The sequence below is a fragment of the Talaromyces marneffei genome, chromosome 5 (assembly GCF_009556855.1).
Source record: "Talaromyces marneffei chromosome 5, complete sequence".
Lineage (NCBI taxonomy): Eukaryota > Fungi > Ascomycota > Eurotiomycetes > Eurotiales > Trichocomaceae > Talaromyces > Talaromyces marneffei.
The window spans coordinates 1,117,951-1,137,444 of record NC_072352.1 but is presented as its reverse complement, the minus strand read 5'-3'; the positions used below and the strand labels follow the sequence as shown (position 1 = coordinate 1,137,444).

General features: G+C 46.7%; 9 protein-coding genes across 9 annotated transcripts; 4 read left to right on the top strand and 5 right to left on the bottom strand.

Annotated features, from left to right (window-relative positions):
* Window positions 1-110: 110 nt before the first annotated feature.
* EYB26_006730 (uncharacterized protein) lies at window positions 111-481 on the top strand (the record flags this gene model as incomplete). Its single annotated transcript, XM_054266006.1, has 3 exons — window positions 111-142; window positions 225-339; window positions 407-481. The coding sequence occupies 3 exons, from the start codon at window positions 111-113 to the stop codon at window positions 479-481; spliced, it is 222 nt and encodes a 73-aa protein (XP_054121981.1).
* A 404-nt stretch (window positions 482-885) lies between these two features.
* On the top strand, window positions 886-3,807 carry EYB26_006729 (uncharacterized protein; the record flags this gene model as incomplete). The annotated part of the gene is made up of 9 exons (XM_054266005.1): window positions 886-985; window positions 1,066-1,133; window positions 1,203-1,343; window positions 1,407-1,652; window positions 1,707-2,168; window positions 2,219-2,476; window positions 2,526-2,624; window positions 2,689-3,587; window positions 3,648-3,807. 9 exons carry the CDS (start codon window positions 886-888, stop codon window positions 3,805-3,807), a joined length of 2,433 nt encoding a protein of 810 aa, XP_054121980.1.
* A 638-nt stretch (window positions 3,808-4,445) lies between these two features.
* EYB26_006728 (uncharacterized protein) lies at window positions 4,446-4,988 on the bottom strand (the record flags this gene model as incomplete). The annotated part of the gene is made up of 1 exon (XM_054266004.1): window positions 4,446-4,988. One exon carries the CDS (start codon window positions 4,986-4,988, stop codon window positions 4,446-4,448), a length of 543 nt encoding a protein of 180 aa, XP_054121979.1.
* Window positions 4,989-8,475: 3,487 nt separating this feature from the next.
* EYB26_006727 (uncharacterized protein) lies at window positions 8,476-9,999 on the top strand (the record flags this gene model as incomplete). Its single annotated transcript, XM_054266003.1, has 2 exons — window positions 8,476-9,135; window positions 9,214-9,999. The coding sequence occupies 2 exons, from the start codon at window positions 8,476-8,478 to the stop codon at window positions 9,997-9,999; spliced, it is 1,446 nt and encodes a 481-aa protein (XP_054121978.1).
* A 664-nt stretch (window positions 10,000-10,663) lies between these two features.
* Window positions 10,664-11,680, bottom strand: EYB26_006726 (uncharacterized protein; the record flags this gene model as incomplete). The annotated part of the gene is made up of 3 exons (XM_054266002.1): window positions 10,664-10,734; window positions 10,785-11,077; window positions 11,133-11,680. The coding sequence occupies 3 exons, from the start codon at window positions 11,678-11,680 to the stop codon at window positions 10,664-10,666; spliced, it is 912 nt and encodes a 303-aa protein (XP_054121977.1).
* A 1,749-nt stretch (window positions 11,681-13,429) lies between these two features.
* Window positions 13,430-13,717, top strand: EYB26_006725 (uncharacterized protein; the record flags this gene model as incomplete). Its single annotated transcript, XM_054266001.1, has 1 exon — window positions 13,430-13,717. The coding sequence occupies one exon, from the start codon at window positions 13,430-13,432 to the stop codon at window positions 13,715-13,717; it is 288 nt and encodes a 95-aa protein (XP_054121976.1).
* A 162-nt stretch (window positions 13,718-13,879) lies between these two features.
* EYB26_006724 (uncharacterized protein) lies at window positions 13,880-14,476 on the bottom strand (the record flags this gene model as incomplete). Its single annotated transcript, XM_054266000.1, has 1 exon — window positions 13,880-14,476. One exon carries the CDS (start codon window positions 14,474-14,476, stop codon window positions 13,880-13,882), a length of 597 nt encoding a protein of 198 aa, XP_054121975.1.
* A 612-nt stretch (window positions 14,477-15,088) lies between these two features.
* On the bottom strand, window positions 15,089-17,616 carry EYB26_006723 (uncharacterized protein; the record flags this gene model as incomplete). Its single annotated transcript, XM_054265999.1, has 4 exons — window positions 15,089-15,711; window positions 15,766-17,280; window positions 17,331-17,448; window positions 17,521-17,616. 4 exons carry the CDS (start codon window positions 17,614-17,616, stop codon window positions 15,089-15,091), a joined length of 2,352 nt encoding a protein of 783 aa, XP_054121974.1.
* Window positions 17,617-18,207: 591 nt separating this feature from the next.
* EYB26_006722 (uncharacterized protein) lies at window positions 18,208-19,484 on the bottom strand (the record flags this gene model as incomplete). The annotated part of the gene is made up of 4 exons (XM_054265998.1): window positions 18,208-18,459; window positions 18,513-19,172; window positions 19,230-19,395; window positions 19,444-19,484. The coding sequence occupies 4 exons, from the start codon at window positions 19,482-19,484 to the stop codon at window positions 18,208-18,210; spliced, it is 1,119 nt and encodes a 372-aa protein (XP_054121973.1).
* Window positions 19,485-19,494: the final 10 nt, after the last annotated feature.

Below are 19,494 nucleotides of genomic sequence, written 5' to 3'. Positions count from 1 at the left end.
ACATCCCGGCGGACTTTTCGTCTCCTTCCATCTGAACCCGAGATGAGCTCGACAATTCGACAACTTCCACCAAGAACCTCCATTCCTCACATCCTCCACCATCAGTCAAAATGGTTGCCGCCTGGAAAGCCGCCGGCTTAACGTACGTTTCTCGTCGCTTCCACAACACTTTGCTCTCTTTTGTCGGTCGCAATCGCTAACCGGAGGAATGTCATTGAAAACAGTTACAACAAATACCTTGCCGTTGCTTCGCGTGCGGTCCGCCGATCCCTCAAGGACACTCAACGTCTCGATGCTGAACGCCGTGGACAATCCGATTTGAAGTTCGCCAAGTGGGAGGTTAGTAATATTCATTGAGGGATACCTGGTTTGGAGGTGGATGATGGGGGCTGACAGTTACGGACAGAGCGGAAAGCAGGGTGAAGTCAAGCATCTCACTGAAGTCGGCGCCGATGCACAGGTTGCTCACGCCGAGAAATAAGCGATGAACACTACGATACATGTCCGAGCCGAGAAGTTGCTGGGGAAAAGGAAGATAATTGAGTAATCTGGCAAAGGTGAAGAAGGATTGCCGGACAGACAAGAGGGTCGTTGTACATCTTATTCTTGTAGCAATACTTGGAGACTATTTCTTTTTCGATCTCCATGAAGAAATAGACTGTTCTTCTCAATTTGTTCCACCGTAAAATCGTATGTATTCGGTGACACAAGTAATTCACGATTATAGACTCAGGCACGGAGACCCATAGTTAAGCATATGGTAGCCGCTGCTTCTTTCCCACTTCATGAAAATAATACACTCCGCATGACATTCCCTTCCACTCTTTGCTTCTCCGCATCTGCATGTCAATACTTGCAGGTTAAACCTCATTTATAAATTCCGCCATGCTCCCAAATGACCCAACTTTTGTCCCTCCTCGTCTGGCCTCAACACCGCAAATGGTCGCGCGGGACATTACTCGGGAATTTGTTAACGCTGCTTCTAGTGCGTCACTCCTCCCCCGCGAACTACTTTTTCGTTAACTCTATTGCAACCGCTCGAAACTGACGGATACATTTGAACAGAATTAAAGCAAGGCGAGCTTGTCAAAGATGCCGATTTCACATTATTCGAGGCCGTCGGGGCGTTGGAGGTTTGTTGCGAAAGATGCCGAATTCAACGATGATCGTTCTATGCTCACCACCCCTGGGAGGAATTTTAGATCATGGACTCCAAGATGGACAGTGGATACCTAGGCCCAGGTGAAAGCCATGCAGAAGCGCTCGAGTATGACTACGATGTGATGCGAGAATTACAACCGGAAGAAGTGTTGGGACTCATGGATCAGTTGTTATGCCATGAGGTTTGTTTACCCGTGCTACCTAAGATGAACTTTGCTAAAAGAAATATGAATACGATGCAATAGATGGCATGGCATATGGGACACCCCCTCTCACAAACCCTCTTCACATCGGTATATCTCGACAAACTCCTCTGGCCCGTCCCCAAATCCTTCGACGAATATACCTTCCACCGCGGTGATACTCAAATGCAATCAGAGAACGAGCAACAGCAAGCTTTAGTGCACCTCGTATTAAGGGCATACTGTTTGGGGTTGGTCAAGTGCTGTGACTTGGTCCATCGGAGGATTACTCAAGAATATTATTATGAGGTTGGCATCAATGTGTTTGTCTCAAGAGGGAAGAGTGTTTCTGATACTGCTCAGGAAGAGGATTTTGTTCCTCAACTTTATAATCGCAGTCTACTCAGCGAGTTTGATATCGAGCCTGCGCAGAAAGTCCTCGATGCGGCCGTTGGTTATTTGCAGAAGCTTGGGGAGGATGGATTAAGTATAGCTGTCAGAGATGCATTGATTGATAGGTTACAGTTAAGGAGTCACTTCCTTGAGGCGTTAAGTAAGGATATGGAGGCAGCATTTTCGCAAGATAAACAGCCTTTCAAGGCTTGTCTGTCGTTGATTGCTCCTGTTGAGAAGTCGGCAACTTATGGAACACCCGTTCCAGAGTCTTTCACATTGAAGATTCAGCGAAAATTGGCCAGTACGATACCGCCTCGGCCAATGGTTACGATCGAAATCAAGGCTGCTATCGATTACCTAAAACGGTTGTTTCAAGATGCCATTGATATGCATGACATACTGCTTTATAGCAGTCCGAGCGACTTAAGAGTATATATCGCATCCTACACTTCACGATTCTTATAACTAATGATATTTAGGTCTGCGTCTGGACAATTGCATCAAGAAAACCGCATCCAGGGATATATATCCGCTGTCTTATGCAAGCCTTTATTGTGAATGAGATGAAGATATTAGGCTCAAAGTCCGTCAAGCAGCTATTCTACGACGACCTCAGAGACCTTGTACTACCGTTGAGCACGTTGCTCGACCCGGAGAATGAAGAGATTGAATTACCGAGTGATCCTCGGTTTCAAATACATCAGAGTATGGATTCATTTGTGGCTAGGGTTGCTCACGTGAGTGTATCGAGTCCAATCCAGTTGTATATTCTCTAATTATTGGCAGCCGTTCGTTGATACATTTCGCACTTCGTGTTTGAATCGATCTCGAGTACGCCGTGCCTTGTGTCACTCTATTGTGGAATGGGATAATCTTCAAATTGAGGTACACATATAGCTGAAAGTGACGCCTAGATAGAGACCTTGAGCTAACTTGGGTGTTTCTCCAGGCTGAAGAACTCGACACACATCTTCAAATGTTAACCGGCGAAGTATCATTGACCCTAGAAAACGGCCAATCAACCTATGCTTATCCACTAGGCAGTTGGGTATATCACGAAAAACTAAAACAAATGGAACTAATCTTCCAGATGGGATTTGAGTTATCTATTTACGCCCCAGAGGAACTTGGCGGAATGTATTGGTATTTGTCACATCTATGTTCCAGCCATCAACTCCACATTGAACGAATACAAGCGTTCGTTCACGCAGAGGGCAGAAGAAGCAAACGTTTCAGGGGCAACGAAGCCACCTTTGAACGAACACTCACAATCCTCGGCCGTCATAGTCTCTGGCTCATAGCAACAGAGACATTATCTCTTGGCCTTCAAGCGCTATACGTATTCCTCGAGCGCCACAGGGTTCTCCCTCATGCAGCTTCGCAAAATGCATACTCCAGCGCCCGATTCCGATATGAACTTCGTATGAAACCATTTTTGCCCATAAGTCTACCGGAATTGATCTCATACGACCAATACGAGGACAATGCAACCCTCAAGGGTCAGACTGATAGCGACTTACTCAAGAGAGCTAGCGGCGCAATTGCCGATGCTCGCAAAGCATGGGAAGCGGTCCTTGCGCAGGGCGCTTTTGTCACAACCACAACGCAACAGAAACAACAAAATAGCGGTGAAGCAGTGCGCAGACCGGCCATTGAAGCGGACTGGCAACGCAACACAAAGGATTCACTCCGAGCATGTATAGGCGCTAGTATTGCGATTCAGACAGTCACCAAGATTTTCGGCAAGATGAACTTGTCCTCGTCTGTTCCGACGACTAATGGAAAGAAGTCATTGCCAATCAAGGTCGAGATTCCAGAAGTTGGCTCGACAGGGCGGTACCATGACTGGTGGGCAGTGCCGCGCATATCCGAGGTTGAGTCGGGATGAAACTAATTGACATACAAAAGTCAAACCCATTCCTTCACTATTTATGCGAGTTATCTGATGGCCCGATCAAGATCCACATCTCAATTGGCTATGCATATCTTACCTTTTTCTGTTCTCTCGGTATTTGCCCCTCTGCATGCGTATAAATCATATGCCGTGCCACCAAGTCCGCGGGACTGAGATTCTCCCCAGAGTGAAGACATGTGTCTCCAAGACTGTTACCAATACCCACCCGTTTGTCCGGCCACTTGGTCGTACCAAGCATCTTCGGAAGACCGCAGTGCGTATTGCTAGCGTTGCATTGGGCGGGTAGCTTGAAGCCTGGAGGGGAGTTGCATGATCTATGTTTTATGAGTGAGATCGTGTGATGCATAGATAGATCGACATGGATAGTCAGATAGCAGATATTACATAGTGGTGAAAATAAGATCAAAAACCGATTCATCACGAAATATGAGAGGAATCGAAATCCCATTTCCAGGGTCCGAGTAGTTATGATTCTTATAATTATGCAACTGCAAAGGTTGAGCTGGGCGCTTGCGCCGGATCCAACAAGCTAAATTCGTCACCCAAGACGACGCCAAAAACGCATTAGGAAACCAAGTAAGCTTTGTCAAAAGACTTGACCACAGCCGACAGAATGTTTGCTGTGATCGTGATGTCAGTTGCAAAAGGCAGTTAGGGCTGCGCTAGGCCCAATACGGCAACACCGACTCATCTCGTCGGCCGACAATTATCAGTCGTAGTCGGTCCTAAGAGTGTCTATTTGTTTTTGTAACTTTTGGGCAATGACGTATGTCCATTTAAGTACTACTTGACTAATCTCTGGATAGCGGAAATTTAGTAAATGTGAACTCTTGACCAACAAGCTTCTCGCTCAGGTTCCAACACTTCTCTACATGATCAGGATCATAAGCATGCTCCACAAGAGGCTGCACAACCAGAATATTTTGCAAATAAGCCGGAGCCTGTACCGCAAGATCCGAATCAAGCGCAGCAATAAGAGGCGTGGCACCGATCTGCTCATACGTCTTGAACCTCGGTTCATCTCCAACAACACAAGCAAATTCCTTGCCTGTATTGCGTTTCGTTATGGGCAGGATGTCAACATAGTCGCCCACGACCATATGAGAGCCAAGCTTGGTGTCGAGATTGGATCCAGGGTGGCAGGCAAATGAGACGATGTCTCGCTGCTTGAGTCTGTTGGTGAGGCCGTACGTGAATAGGATCTGAGCCGATTTTTGCCTGACCATAGCCGGTCCACGGATCATAGGTCTTGCCGCCAGAAAAGGCGCAGTCGTCAAACCGGACGGGCGAGATTTGGTAGGCCACACTAGTTGTATTGACGATTCGGCTTCCATTCTGGAAAGCAGGCACGAGAAGGTTCGTTAGTAGGAAGTGTCCAACGTGATTGACAGACATCTGTAGCCCGATGCCTTATTTGTCGACTGTGTAGTCATTTACAGCTATAACTAGTGGTTATATGGGGGTCAGCCCACTATACATTAGCTAGCAATAGATAACTGGGTACGCATAGTACAATCCGACTTTTACCGGTATAAGCCACAGTAATCCTATTTAACCGGCAGTGATACATACCCTCAAGATCCCCGCGTTTTTACGCTAGAGGCTTACTGTGCATAATTTGGCTCAATTCCAAGACGCCCCATCACTTTTCCAGATGGCCAATCTCGTGAAATTGATCCGGGTTGGGGAGGAAATGAATGGAAGCTTCATGCCTGGAGAGGTTGGTTTTTTCTGAGCGCAGTCGTCCATACCTCATGCAATGTTCGTCAACGATCCTTAGAATATAGGTTCGCTTTTTACCCACGGCATACGGTGTAGTAGAAAGGCATTGCTTCCAAACTTAGGTTAATGTTCTGACGACAGCACCGTAAACTCCAGGGATATATCAGCCGAGATGCTTCCTTGTCCTTTCGTGTGGTCTAGACCGGAGGAGGTAATGCTGAGGGAGGTGTCTGGCACAGTTTGTCATAAAAAAGTATCATTGCGTTAGTTGTTTGGGAATTTGAGACGCTAACTATCTCTGATGGTCTTGGGTCGTACGCTGGACCTTGATGGGATATCTCATAAGCCGTGGGGCTTTCTATGAGGTATGGATATCTAGAGGTACCTCGTGTGCATACCTTGGGAAGGCTTCGAATTATGTATATCAATATTGCAATAGGCGACGATTCCGAGGTACCTGTTAGGAGGGTGGCTGTTTGTATAGTTTCGCAAAATCGATGTGACAAGCGTTCCATAACAGATAGCTCTCTAGAAAGAAGCCCTCGTGGCATAAACAATCCAGTAGCTAGGAACTCCCCTTTATTTAGGGGTACATCTGATTAATTCAGGTTAACCCTCCCCGATGTTTGAGAAGTCGATCATGGTTCAAGGTCCATGCACTCATCACACTCCGTCCTCATTTTGCTAAGTGACAAAAGTTCTTCTCTGGAATATACGTACTACTACTACGATAACCTGCATTCTGAGCACGGAGTATAGATTCGAAGCACCAGTAGCGCTGAAACAAGAATATCATACACTCTCATATATGAGCATAACGCCCATTCGTTGCGTTCTAAACACACCGAGTAGCAAAAGGTCGTAAATTGCAAGGCATTAGTTATACCCCGAGGTCGGCGACCATTATTCATGTTTCGCTCTTGCTCGGGGTTAGTTAGCTCTGACGCCATCCATTATCCATACCATGCATTCAGTGTCCTTTTGGTTTCAACATCGGCAGATCCGACTGGCAGACTTTCCATGCAGCTTCCTTTCCGTCAAGGTGAATGGCCGAGCTGAAGCGAGATCTGATGGACAGACAAGAAAAAAAAAAAAAAAAAAAAAAAAGATGCTAAAACATAATTCCAAATCATTGCCAATTAATTAGACCTAACCCTCGGTCTAGCCTTATGCGGGAAAGTGTGGCGGGAAATTTATGCAAGTTCGCGTAATTTATGCGTAGTTATTGTACGTAATTACCGGTAATGTAACCGGCCCACAGACAGCCCTATGACTCTCCGCTAGTCGCAGGCAATCAGTCAGTCCCTTTGACTTAACTCCGGCGTCGTTTCCTTTTCCTTTTCCATTCCCCGTTTTGGTTTGATCATCAGATGTGAAACTGACAGGAGAGAAACGGCGATGGAGTAACGAGGAAACGGGGATCCAAGATGATTTGACTCGGTCGGCGGTGTGAGCTTTGTTGGTTCGGCGACCATATGCGCATGGAAAAGTGTAAATACTAACCAAAGTGGCTAAAGTATGCCGATGGATCGGATCTGACTTCAAGGTGGATGTGCGAATGAACGAACAGGTGTTCCTGACTGTTCGCCTTCAGCGCTAATCAATGTAATCATTGCCAGCGAAGACGAAAGAAAATAAACGAAAGCAAGGCGGCGAGTGGAGTTTACTCTGTACTACAGAGTAAATATAGTAGGTATACAAAGTAACTAACTAGGCGGTTATTCCAAATCATGACGTACTAAGAAACAAGTCAGTCCATAGGACTTGTTCGTACGGAGTAATGGTTGGACAGGGCCGGGCATCCCTGTCGCATATAAGCATAAATCTCAACAATTAATACTCCGGCCACATTGTGCTCGCCTTCTAGAAGTCTTGCGAATACTTACGGAGTCACTGCGTCGTTTTATAGTAGCGTCAAGCATCGGGGTTCTCCCAGCTTCCTTCGCCGAACGGGGCAGACGCGTGCACGTCGAGTGTGATTCGTTGGGAGAATATTTACCTGGAAAGCTTGTTATGTACACGTATGTTCAATTTCATTCGAAGGATTTACGTATTCAACATAGTACTAGTAATAACTAGTTAACTTAACTTACTCGGTACTGCTGAGCAACTCGTTGGACGGAGATATCCAGACACGGTAATTTTCAGTTCCATGGTGGCAAGGGCTTGTCCCGGCATCCAGATGCACTTCGATGGAGCCCGGAATATCATGCAAAGGTGGAGCTGCAACTTTAAAGCCGCATGTACCGTAGTATGACTGTGTAAGTGTACGCACTGTGTGACCGTGGGTGGCCGAACTGATAATTGGTATAATTATAGCCTGTCATCGGGGTTACAACCTTTTGCCTAGACAAGTAATCTACTACGTGACCTGCTTGCATAATGTACACATTATACAGGTAACTTGGCTGGGCCATGCTGGTCTGAACCTCTTAGTGGATGGATTGATGCGAGTCTGAGCCCTAATGGGTCCGTTGACTCTGTTGGTTTCAACTTTTGTCCGGTTCGATGAATGATAGACGTGTCGTCTCTTCTTTTCGGCTGAATTAGGGTTTCGTCAAATCGTCTATTGGTACGAGTAGGCTTCCGCAAGAAGTCGACAATCGAGTCAAGACGACGACGACGACGACGACGACGGCAAAAGCAACAACAGTTCTCTTAAATATCGCGAGGACAGTATCTGGCCGTCAGGGCTCGGTCGACATTCTGTTCTCCGAGGGATTCCGAGCACACGCGCACCAAAACTGCATGCGAATTTTTTGATATCCCAATGCTCTAGCTCGCTTCACAATCTCAATCGAGTGTGATATCAATCTGAACCTGATCAGGTGGAACGGGTATATTGTCAATGGTCAAAAGCAATATCTAATGACAGACGACATTATATCAAAATTTGATATTCCTTGAGAACTTCAATTTTTTTTTTTTTTTTTTTTTTTTTTACAAAAGTCATTTGCACCCATGGCTCAACGAATTCCTTCATCAGTCAACGTCCTTAACCCGACGATTCAAGCCCCTTTCTATCCGAACCCATGCCCTTCTAACTATAATTACAATAACCGAACGACACAACATCTACACCACAGATCAACAAGCACAATGAGTCAGAAAATACAACAACTTCATTCCAATTACTGCATCCGGGCATACTACCAATACTTTCACGATGCACACCCATTACTACTTCCATTACAAGTGCTGGAAGGGGGTCTAGGAACACAGCATATCCCTGAAAAAGTCATCGCCGTAATGCAATACATCGGCAGTCACTTTCTTACCACTAATAGTAACACTACCACAGAGCATGAAACAAGTAACCGTGGCCACAGGAGGAGAATATCAGGATCGCTACCCGAACCATCCCAGTCGCCCGGTAGAGAGGGCACCGCACAAAACGCCCTAGAAAGAGAGGCATTCTCGTGCCTCTCGCGGCCCGAAGAAGACGGCTATCAAGTCCAGTGCATGCTCCTCCTCTCCATCACCGCGCACGCCCACGGCAATTTCCTCGATGCAATCCGCTTCATCAAATCTGCGACGAGTCTCGCACTCAAACTCGGTATGCATCGGTACTCGTTTTCTGTTGTGCATGGCTACGGCTCGCCCTTGTTGGAGGAAATGTGGCGGCGATGTTATTGGGAGCTGTTTGTTGTGGAGAGTCTCTTGTGCGCGTTGATTGAGGAGAGTGCAGAGTTGTATAGAGTTGCGTCGGATGTGCCTTTGCCGTGTGATGAGGGGATGATGGATTTGCACATATACAGCGTAAGTATATCATAACCCCCCCCCCTTTTTTTTTTTTTTTTTTTTTTGAAGACAGGAAGGTTACTGACTGAATGAAAGTCACCGTCCCACGGACAAGACACAATCCAGGACCTCCTCAATCACTGCCAGAATCGAGCCCAACTCGTCGACCCATTACCTTCATTCGCCTATCGAATAACCGCAGCCCACTTCCTAGGCTCAGTACTCTCTTCCCGGAACTCTCGCTACGACGACACAACAACGTCCAACCAGCTCGAAAGACTCTATCCCCGATTAATGGAGCACGTAGACCACAAATATTCCATTGGCGGCATAATCTCCCAACCCGACCACATCGCGCAAATGCTCTCTCAATCAAAAGTCATTGCCTGCTCGGCAATGATATATTTTTACCGGCAAACCTCCCAACTGACGCCTATCAAACTGCAACGAAACTTTTTCTATGACCAATCAGCATCGTACTCATCGGGTATAACGTCGCCTGTATTTCCCAGCAGTTTTATTCTACAATCCAAACATTCCCCCAACAGCAATGATTTCAAACACAACCCAACCTCCGACCCATCCAGCATGCACCTAATCTCAACCGCAAAACATCTCGCCACCCAACTCAACGACCCGCGTCTGGTCCGAGGCACAAGCCCCCTAATCATCGACGCCATCGCATTAGCCATGCTCGTCGAAATGGCCGCTTTACTCATCCCATCTCTTGACGCCACTCTCAAAGAAAGACTGGAAAATGAGTTTGGGAATTCGTTGGGAGTCCTGAAAAAGTTTGCGGCGAGATGGCCCTTGGCAAAGACCGTCAGGGATTTGTTGATTGATGAGTATGAGAATTTGTTTAGGCCTGAGAGGGCTCGTTGATCTGTTCCCCTTGAAATGAGCGTATACGTTTGGTGTTTTATGGCTTTTCTTTCTTTCTTTTCTTCTTCTCTTGGAATTTAGCATGGCGTGTTGCATGTGTCCGATTGATTTGTATATACCCTATATACGTGCATGTCTATCTAAACCCCTGTTAACTATCTATCTGTTTAAAAAGATTTCGCAAACCCGAATTGCCCTGATTTCCTCTAGATAATACAAACCCTGAACCTGCCCTAGCCCTAGTCCTCAGACGGCTACACGTCATAATTCTATCGTCTGATAACCAAGTTAACTAAGTTAGTTACTACCTATAATTACAAATAAACAGAGACGTTAGTGACTCCGCCCTAAAGTCTAAACATTTGAATACTCGCCATGCCGACGTGAAATCAAAAATAACAAGTCAAAACCCCGTCTTGATTACTATCAAACCGTAGGGCAAACACAGCCAGCGTGTTGATGAATGTAAGTGGTTTTTTATTCAAAGAGTCGAATCAAAAGATGATCTTCCAGAGCTGGAGAGGAAAAGAATCGAAAGAAAATATGATGAAAACGAAAGCATGTACATGAATATGAACATGAATATAGAACAAATCAGTACTTGTTAGGCTTTACAGAATAGTTACTGTCCATATATCTTGACTTTGTATATACCATCATACATTTAAGGGGCGACGACCATGGGGTTGCCCAATGGTGCTAAGACGTTGTCGCTGTATTCACCGCCGTAGTTACCTAGTCTCGTTAGTACGTTTTAGATTTCATGTGTGAGGGGGAAAGCGTACCAGCTGGGTAGTAGTTGCAAACGGTAAATGGCAAGGACATGCTCGAGCCAGACTCGGCCAAAGGCGAGCAAGTTACAGTAGCACAGCCGACGGTGGTGGTGTCCAACCAGACAATCTGACTGAAGTGACCCCAGTTCTCAAAGTTGGTCATGTCGGGGTTGGCTTCTCCGTACAATCCCTGATAGTACATCATTTCCTCGTTGTACATCATGTTGGTAATGATTTGGTCGACGTTGTCGCAGCCGACGCCAAAGGCAATGTTTTGGCCATAGCCGGCGGCGGGGCCAAGGGAGCTACACAAGTCAGTCATGCTCGATAATTACTGGTACTCTGATAGTATAGACTCACGTATCGTGGTGGTAGTCGCAGGTACTGGCCAAAGCAAGAGCAGACTGGGCCAGGGTTTCGTTCCAGGCAAGAGCTGGAGCAGAGTGGTTGGAACGGTGGATGTTGTGAGAGTCGAGGATCTTGGCTTGGTAGGCAGCGTCAGTGCCAGCTGGAGTAACGCTGGTAGATGTAGAAGTAGTCTCGACAACAGCGGTGGTTGGGTCAGCAGTGATAGAAGGTTCGGGAGCAACAATTGTAGGTTCAGGGGCAACAAAGGTAGGTGTAGATGGCGTAGACGAGGGTACGACTATGGCTGTTTCAGTCTCAGTCGAAGTCCATGGTGGGAGAGGAAAATCGGTGTTCACGTTGGCAGCGGCGGCAACGGGGTTAGTGGTGGCTGCGACAGAGATGGTTGATGCAGGCACAGAGGTTGTAGCAGCGCCAGGAGTCTCAGTAACGGTGACGGTGACCACGGTGACTTCGATATCGGTGACCAAAACACGCTTGTTGAGCGGGCTGGCAGCAGCACCCAAAACGCACAAAGCGCCGACGAACAATGAGCCCTTCATTTTGTATTTCTTACAATTCGAGATTCGAGATCCGAGGTTTCAGACGATTGCAACGGATCAACTGTGAGTAGACTGGCTTCTCCAGGAAGTTGCGAGTGGCGAGGGGCTTATGATGATGAAGATGGTGATGGTGGTAAGGAACGGCTAAGCAGATCGACTGCTTGAACAACGCTGTAAAGGAGTGAACAGCGAGGTAGATGAAAAAGGCGAAGTAGAGAAAGGAAGCGGAAGTCTTTCAAAGAATAAACAAGAAGAAACGAAAGGAAAGTTGAAAGGGACCCAAGAAGTTATAAAGTTTGGAAGGCGCGAGTGGGCCTCAATCTTGGAACCAAAAGGGAAGGAGCGGGCCTGTGCCGATCTTGAAATTACTACGGAGTCGGGAAGTTGGGAAGCCACCTAATTACCATGCTATCACATATAGCTTGCACTAGCATAGAAGTCAAGTATAGTGTGCTCTGTAGGCATCACTGACAGCTGTAAGTTATATTGACTATGGCAGGGGTCAGACCGGAAATGAGGTGGAAACGAACAATCATAAAATGGATAGTGCTAAGTCTATCCAGGCCGCCAGACTTTTCTTTTTGGCAAGGTTTGTATAGCGGTGACACGGTGCTCCAGGGTCCGAAGTGCTTTCAAGGGTCTTGGCCGTATTAGTAGTTGGGCGAGTGCGTGGGCAGACTGCAATGGCAGACTCAGGGTCATATACGAAATCGGACGATTATCCTCGATCGTATTTCTACATGCTGTGACATGGTCGACGATGGCGGGGAAGAGCGATCGACGGATGGCTGTCTATCAGTCTGGAGTGACGGACGAGTTTTGTGTGAGTAACGTGTGCTGGCATCCTGCTCGATCTAGTGCATAGTACTGCTACTCCGTAGTATGTCCCACTGTGTGGGCGGCAGTCTGGGATCAGGAGATGGTTGGTGAGGGCGGAATCTGAAAGATGCTCGGGGTGACAAGATATAATCAAAGCACGCAGGGGTGTGTCGCGTAGTGGGGGCATGTGTACTATGCAGAGTGCCGTGATTGGTTGCATCCCCTGAATTTAGTACAAAGGGGGCCAGTCCCCGCTTTGGCAGTAGAAATGATTGGCTGCGGGGCTTTTTCTTAGTACGTATACGCAGTATGACTGCCGTTTCACGCTGCGCCGTTTGTAGACAGTGTAACTACATACGACGAGAACGAGAGACTGTCTATGTAGCGTACTTACTACTGAATCGTGCTGATACTATCGCCGACGAAACACCCTCGGCGCTTATCCATTACTTGGTCCAGAATGCATTCATTGCCACTCCAGCATCAACTCCATGAGGCTGGCATTCCGGTACACATTCCTATCCTAAGCACCCATTATTTGCGACGTAGTCACCGCAATCTCCACGCAGTTCGAATACCGAGCAAAAATTATGCTCATATTAGGCCAGCCACACCCTGAATCTTAGAGGCCATTGTTTCACGTTGATGACTTGCGCCAAAGCAGCCCCGTCGATTCGGCCCCGCCCGAAGAAATCAGCTGTCCGTGCCCGGGGATCGAAACGGCCAATCAAATGCGACTGCAGTCAAGCCTCAGCCAGGCATTTTCTCATCGCTGTCGATAAGCTGATAAGAGGTCTTCCCTCTCTCGCTCTGCTGGTGTCAATTATCCTGGTTTATGCAGCTTGTAGACCGTACAATGGCAGACACTGCCAGACAGCAATTTGCCCTCAGCTGAGTGACTGCAATCATCAATGTCACCAATTATTGGACATGACGACGTACGCGCTGTTGGTTGGTGACGTCATTGCACATATTGTAGGCAGAAAGCATACCGCTTCGGCTTCTATATTTTCCTATTGGCAAGAGAAATCCGCTTCTGACGCAGTCGCAAAACTCGTTGCGCAATTGGGCCTCCCCAATCGATTGTCGCAAGTGGGCGTTACGAGCGACGAGCAGATCAGAAAGATTGCTGAGATGACGTTGACAGATGTTCTGGCCAAGTATACGGGGTTGCCCGAGTTTGATTCGATTGTGGAGATTCTTGATTCTGTGCGGTAGTTTCAGCTGCTCACATGACAGAAGGGTTTATTTATATGGGAATAAGTAGTGACTGGACATACTGAATACTCGAAACAGAGATTTGAATACAGACAATACAAAGAAAGTATATATGTCAATAAGCAAAACAACACCAACCCCAACTCCATAGTACAAAACTACTCACTCCCAAACCCCATTTAAAGGAGGTATAAAATGCTCCGGCGCCACCGCCATATTACCACCACCACCACTACCACCAGAAAACCTCTGCTGCTGCCGCTGCCGATTCGCCCTAATCACTCCAACTCTTGCACTCAAAGAAGCCAAAAAAGCCCTCACATCCACAAACGGACCCCCACCAACGACACCCCAATGCATAGTCCACTGCGCAGGAGTCGTGCAGAGTATAAAAGCCCTAATGACCCTCAACGCTTCCATTTTCTCATCATATAACTTCCATTCTCGTACGCAGTCCTGCACGAGGGCTGCTACGGCCCAACTAACCGCTGCCTTGTTGTTGTTGTTATTATTATTATCATCATTATCATTTTCGGCAAAAATACGAACGATATCGGTCGTGGCTGGTGTAGCAGGTGGCGGGGGAGTGAGACGTGGAATCTGATTGTCGGGGATGGAAGGGTCGATGTATTGCCAGACGTCGCTCATGATCGCGTCAGTACGGATTTGGGAGAGCCAGAGTTCCCATTGTACGCCGTTGATGTCGAGGTATGTTATTGTGCCGGGGCGGGTGAGGGAGAGGAGGTTGACGGGCAGCATCTCTCTCTCTTTCCTTGCTTTCGTTAAGTTGAGTTGGAATTGTTTTGATGAACTCCAGGAGGGAGAAGATGGAAATGAAGAGATTGGGAATTGTTGAAAGTGTGTTGATTTGTAGATTAGAATATATCCCTAACCATTTGCTCTACCTTTGTCCTATATTTATGCTTGATTTTCTTGGGTTGGACGGAGTTTTCCATTATTCGTCGTTGTCTACATATACGTTTGTGGTAGACAGCTCCTTTGGCTTGGACAAGGCTTTCTCATATGGTGACATGTTCATGTTCAGACTCACTTGTGTGATTACTGTTCATTGGATGATTAAGTTGTAGACTTTGCAACAATCATAAAGATGATTTGAATAAACGTGTAGATCAATACGAAGTCCTTTAAGAATGCAACCAGAATTTCAAAGATAGAGAAAAGGTTCCTAGTCATTTGAATAGCAGGTCTATAATCGTTGTACTCCTAAACACTATTTATTCCTAAACACTATTTTTTATTGGTAATTGTTTGACAAGAGACAAGAGCATGACTCACTTAGATTCAAACTAAATTGAATATATAAACAAACACCGCAACATATCGGATAAAAGACAATGGTTATACAACTTTTCAAACATCCACCATCCGGCAACTGCCCGTCTCGCAGATAAGCAAGTAATTCTTCGGTGGCGTACCAGGTTTGAGATCTTTGAATAACGGATTTCGCGACTGGAGCCATGTTGATGTCGATGTATTTGATCCTCGGACGTCGACCATCGACACCGTCGTCACGGATGTAGACGCTCCTGAGCCTGCCTCCGCGCGTACTCGTTCACGCACGACGTCTGCCGTGGTCTTATTCGCTTGTGTTTCTGCTGCGGCATCTTTTTGAATCGGTGTAGCCACGACATCCGTCGCGAGAACGCCAGTGATATTTCGAATACCCAGCTCCAGACCAACCACCGCATCTAGTATGTTCACATACAAGAATGGATGCTGCATTAGCTCCACCGAAAAGGTACTGCAGGTTTGTCGTGCTAGTCGTCGGTAGTTATCATCTTCTAGAAGTGTTCCCAGTCGGACTAAATTCCGCGCAATTATACCATTGATTGATGGTGTCGCCGAGTCAGTACCGCTCTTTAGTCGGAGTAACGGACCTGGTTCGCCTGATATGGGTTCTGACGATGTCGTGTAGTATCCTGCTGATGTACCAGATTCTCCTCCGGGTGCCATAAAATATTGATTGAGATGTTCTATTCAGATATTAGCCCAATAAATCTCGATCGTGCTAGAAATAGACGACTCACTTTGTAGCTGTTCTGCAAACTGCAAATAACTATCGTCAAACGTCGCCTCATACATGGCAATAAGTCCAGACGTCAAAAATGCATAGTCATCAGCAAATCCAGGCGTGTTTCCGCGATGTCCATCACGATATATACGCCAAAGCTGACCACTTGATGGCTCAAATAGCGTTTTTCTGATAAACTCCACAGCCTTATGCGCAGAATCCCTGCACTGCTGTGCTTTGACTTTGTCAATTTCTTCCAACAAAACACTGGCTTTTGCCAGTGCGCCAATGGTCAATCCATTCCATGCCACAATGATCTTGTCGTCAAGATCAGGTCGCACGCGTATCTTTTCTCGATAGTCTCGAAGCTTCTGTTTTCCTGATTTTATGATTTTGATGACCTCTTCTTCACTCAAGCCAAATTCTTTTGCAAGCTTGCTCGGTGTGACTTTGATAGACAAGACATTTTGATCCATGAATTCATCATGAGGATCATTTTCAGGGGCAATGTTACCATCTGCAAGCACACCCCAGTGTCGTGCACATACTCCGGCATCCCGTTGTCCCAAAACTTGTTTAAGCTCCTTCATGGTCCACACATAAAACGCCCCCTCCCGTTTCTCCGTATCGTTTGGCGTAGGTAAACTATCAGCATCCTCGGAGGAATAATACCCACCGGTTGAAGCTTGTATTGGCTCGCTTGTCAGGTAGCTTACAAGGTCGTAGACGGCACCCAAGAGTTCCGGCTCATGTGTTGCCCGGAAAGCATCCACATAGACATCCAACAGCTGAGCCTGGTCATACAGCATCTTTTCGAAATGAGGCAATAGCCAATCGGCCGTTACACTATATCGTGCCACGCCGTGTCCAATATGATCTCGTATTCCACCGCGAGCAATATTTAACAAGGTGTTTGTCGCCATTGCTGTGGCCCTCACACATTCATCCTGGCCAACAATATCCGACACAGCTGACGGATACATACCAAGTCGGATGAGGAAACTGAGATTTGCTGGTGTATGAAATTTAGGCGCCCGGCCAAACCCGCCGTATAGTGGATCATATCGAGATGCGAAGTGCTGAAATGCTTCTTCAATCAACTCAATTTCCAAATCTTCACCACCGCCCTTGGCTCCTTGTTGTGTATGGGTGCCCTCTTCTGCGAACTCGCGCAGTTGCTTTGTAATTTCTTTCGCACTATCTAGGCACCGGGCTTGTTGTGTCTGCCAGACGTCGCGGAGCTTTTCCAAAATATCAACGAACCCAATGGGACCCTCGGCTCCCCATTGAGACTGTGAGCTTGCTTGTGGACCCGGCCAATATGTTCCTCCAAAGACGGGCTCAAGATCTGGAGTAAGGAAAACATTTAGCGGCCAGCCGCCCGAGCCTGTCGTGGCTTGCACGTAGTTCATGTAAACATCGTCAATGTCCGGTCGTTCTTCTCTGTCAACTTTTATCGGTATGAATGAGTCGTTGAGGATGGTCGCTACTTCTGTCGACATGAACGATTCTTTTTCCATCACATGGCACCCTAGACTCGTATCAGCATGAAACCATCACATTTGTAAACTGAGCACCCACAATGACAAGCTGAGTAACCGATACTGACAAAAATCAGTCGGTTATGTTTCTTTGCCAGTTCAATAGATTTCGAGTCCCATAGTTGCCAGGCAACTGGATTGTGCATGTGGCCACGGACCTACCAACGTTAATATGTGATCTCGTTTGAAATTGCGCGATGTAATGCGTTCTCAACTACAGGATGACCTACATAAGGAGATCGGCTTTCGCTCAGACGATTGACTAGTTTCAACGCATCCGTTGTCGCGTGCTGCTCCTCGGAACGTGCATTAGATTTATCGGCCATGTTTGGTACGAAAATTGCCCGTAAACCGCTGCTCCTGTGATTTATGTCGAAGCGATTCACTGATCCTCGCGCAGTTGTTGCTAACGAAGTTGAGGTTAAAGGTGATAAGTAGCTTCGTCGCGCGTCGAGGGGTAGCTCTACCGATCCCCACCGAACGAAACAATGATGTAAATGGCAGTTGGTATGGATGCTCCACCAGGGACTGGTCCCGCTAATAGATAAGGATGAATGTATTCGTCTACAGCGTCTCATAAAAAAAGGACATGTCTTTCTGTTTTGTATCAAGTGATGAATGATTAAGGATCAGAAGATGCTAGAATAATTTGGCAGTTGCATTTGTATGGCAGACCCGACGGACAGACGATGGAACCAAGGAAGGAGGGGATGACGCTCGGAAGACGCCTTCCAGATCGGCTCGGCCGCAAACAGGCATGCCAAGAAGAGAATCACGTGACGAATATACAATCAGTTTTATACTCAGTAAAATATAGCTGTATGTTGATCAACCAATTGAATATGAAGATGTGAATACGGAGTGTATGTCCCCAAGGTATCGCCGAGCTATTTGCCAGATTAAACACGGTCTCGGAATCAATCATCATCTCCCATCAACTCGGCCAGCTCCCGCTCCTCTTCTTCAGTCAGCATGGATTCCTGCTTTGGTTGTTCTTCTTCGACGGGTTTCTTTTTAGCTTCTTCTATAGCCTTTTTCAGGTCTACCGGTTTGAGACTCCACTGTCTGATAGTCGCATCTATGCTTACACTAACAACCAGGCTTCCGATCAAAAGTAAACCGGTCACCTCTTCAAAATGCCCCGTGAAAGTATGGTAAAGATCGCCCGTCTATTCAAGTCAGCATTGGTCTATTATGCCAAATAGCGCGAGACCCAACATACCGCTTTGTTCCATACTCGAACCTCTTCATCGCGACATGCCGTGATGACCCAACCTCCTTGTTCAAAGACTACCACATCCCTGACAAAATCTGGATGTTCGAGAGTCAAGTTTGGTTTCCAGCCGCTGTCTCGCGTAAGACATTTTGCCGACTTGTCAGCAGAAGCGGTCCACAAGTCGCCATCTTCGTCGAAATATAGTTTGTATACACTTGTTTCGTGAACAATGAGTGGATCCTCGACATTGGCCGTTGATACTCCGATTGTATATTCTCGAATTTCTCGCTCACTTCCAGCTGAGAACAACTTGATGGTTTGTTGACTTTCGTCCAAAGTGGTCGGATCAATGCACAAGTCTTGGACGCCTCTCAAGTGATCTTTCAAAACTTGTGATTTCTCACCACTGGCGATGTCGTATGTTATGATTTTGGAGTCGGCTCCACCAGAGATCAGAATATCTTTACCACCAATGCGGGCACATGTCACAGACTTTACAAAATCCGAATGGCCTTCATATCGTCGTTGTGGCTGTCTGGACCGCACATCCCAGCTCCAGACGGTTTTATCCCAACAACCGGCAAATATCAACTTGCCATCTGGGCTAAATGTAACACTTGTCACAGGGGCAGTTGGGCCTCTGTAAAGACCCAATGTTTCACCCGTCTAGATTTCAGTCAACATAAAAGTCTGGTCTAGAATTCAAGAGATTTGCCTACCTACTTCTAGGCCAACTTTCCTTACTAAACCAGCACTTTCAGCAACAAAAACAGACTTTGTACTGAAAGGATCAGCTATAATGGCTAATATCTTGCTTTGTAATCTTATAGGACTGCCATTTTCATTCTTGGACTTGGCGACCTTGCGATCACTATCTTCTATAGACGCACTATGCGAGTTAGCTAATTGATCACCAACTTTTCTAAGACTCACTTACTCCGTCTGGAAAAAATCTTCTCGATGTGATGACTGCGGCATTTTCAATTTT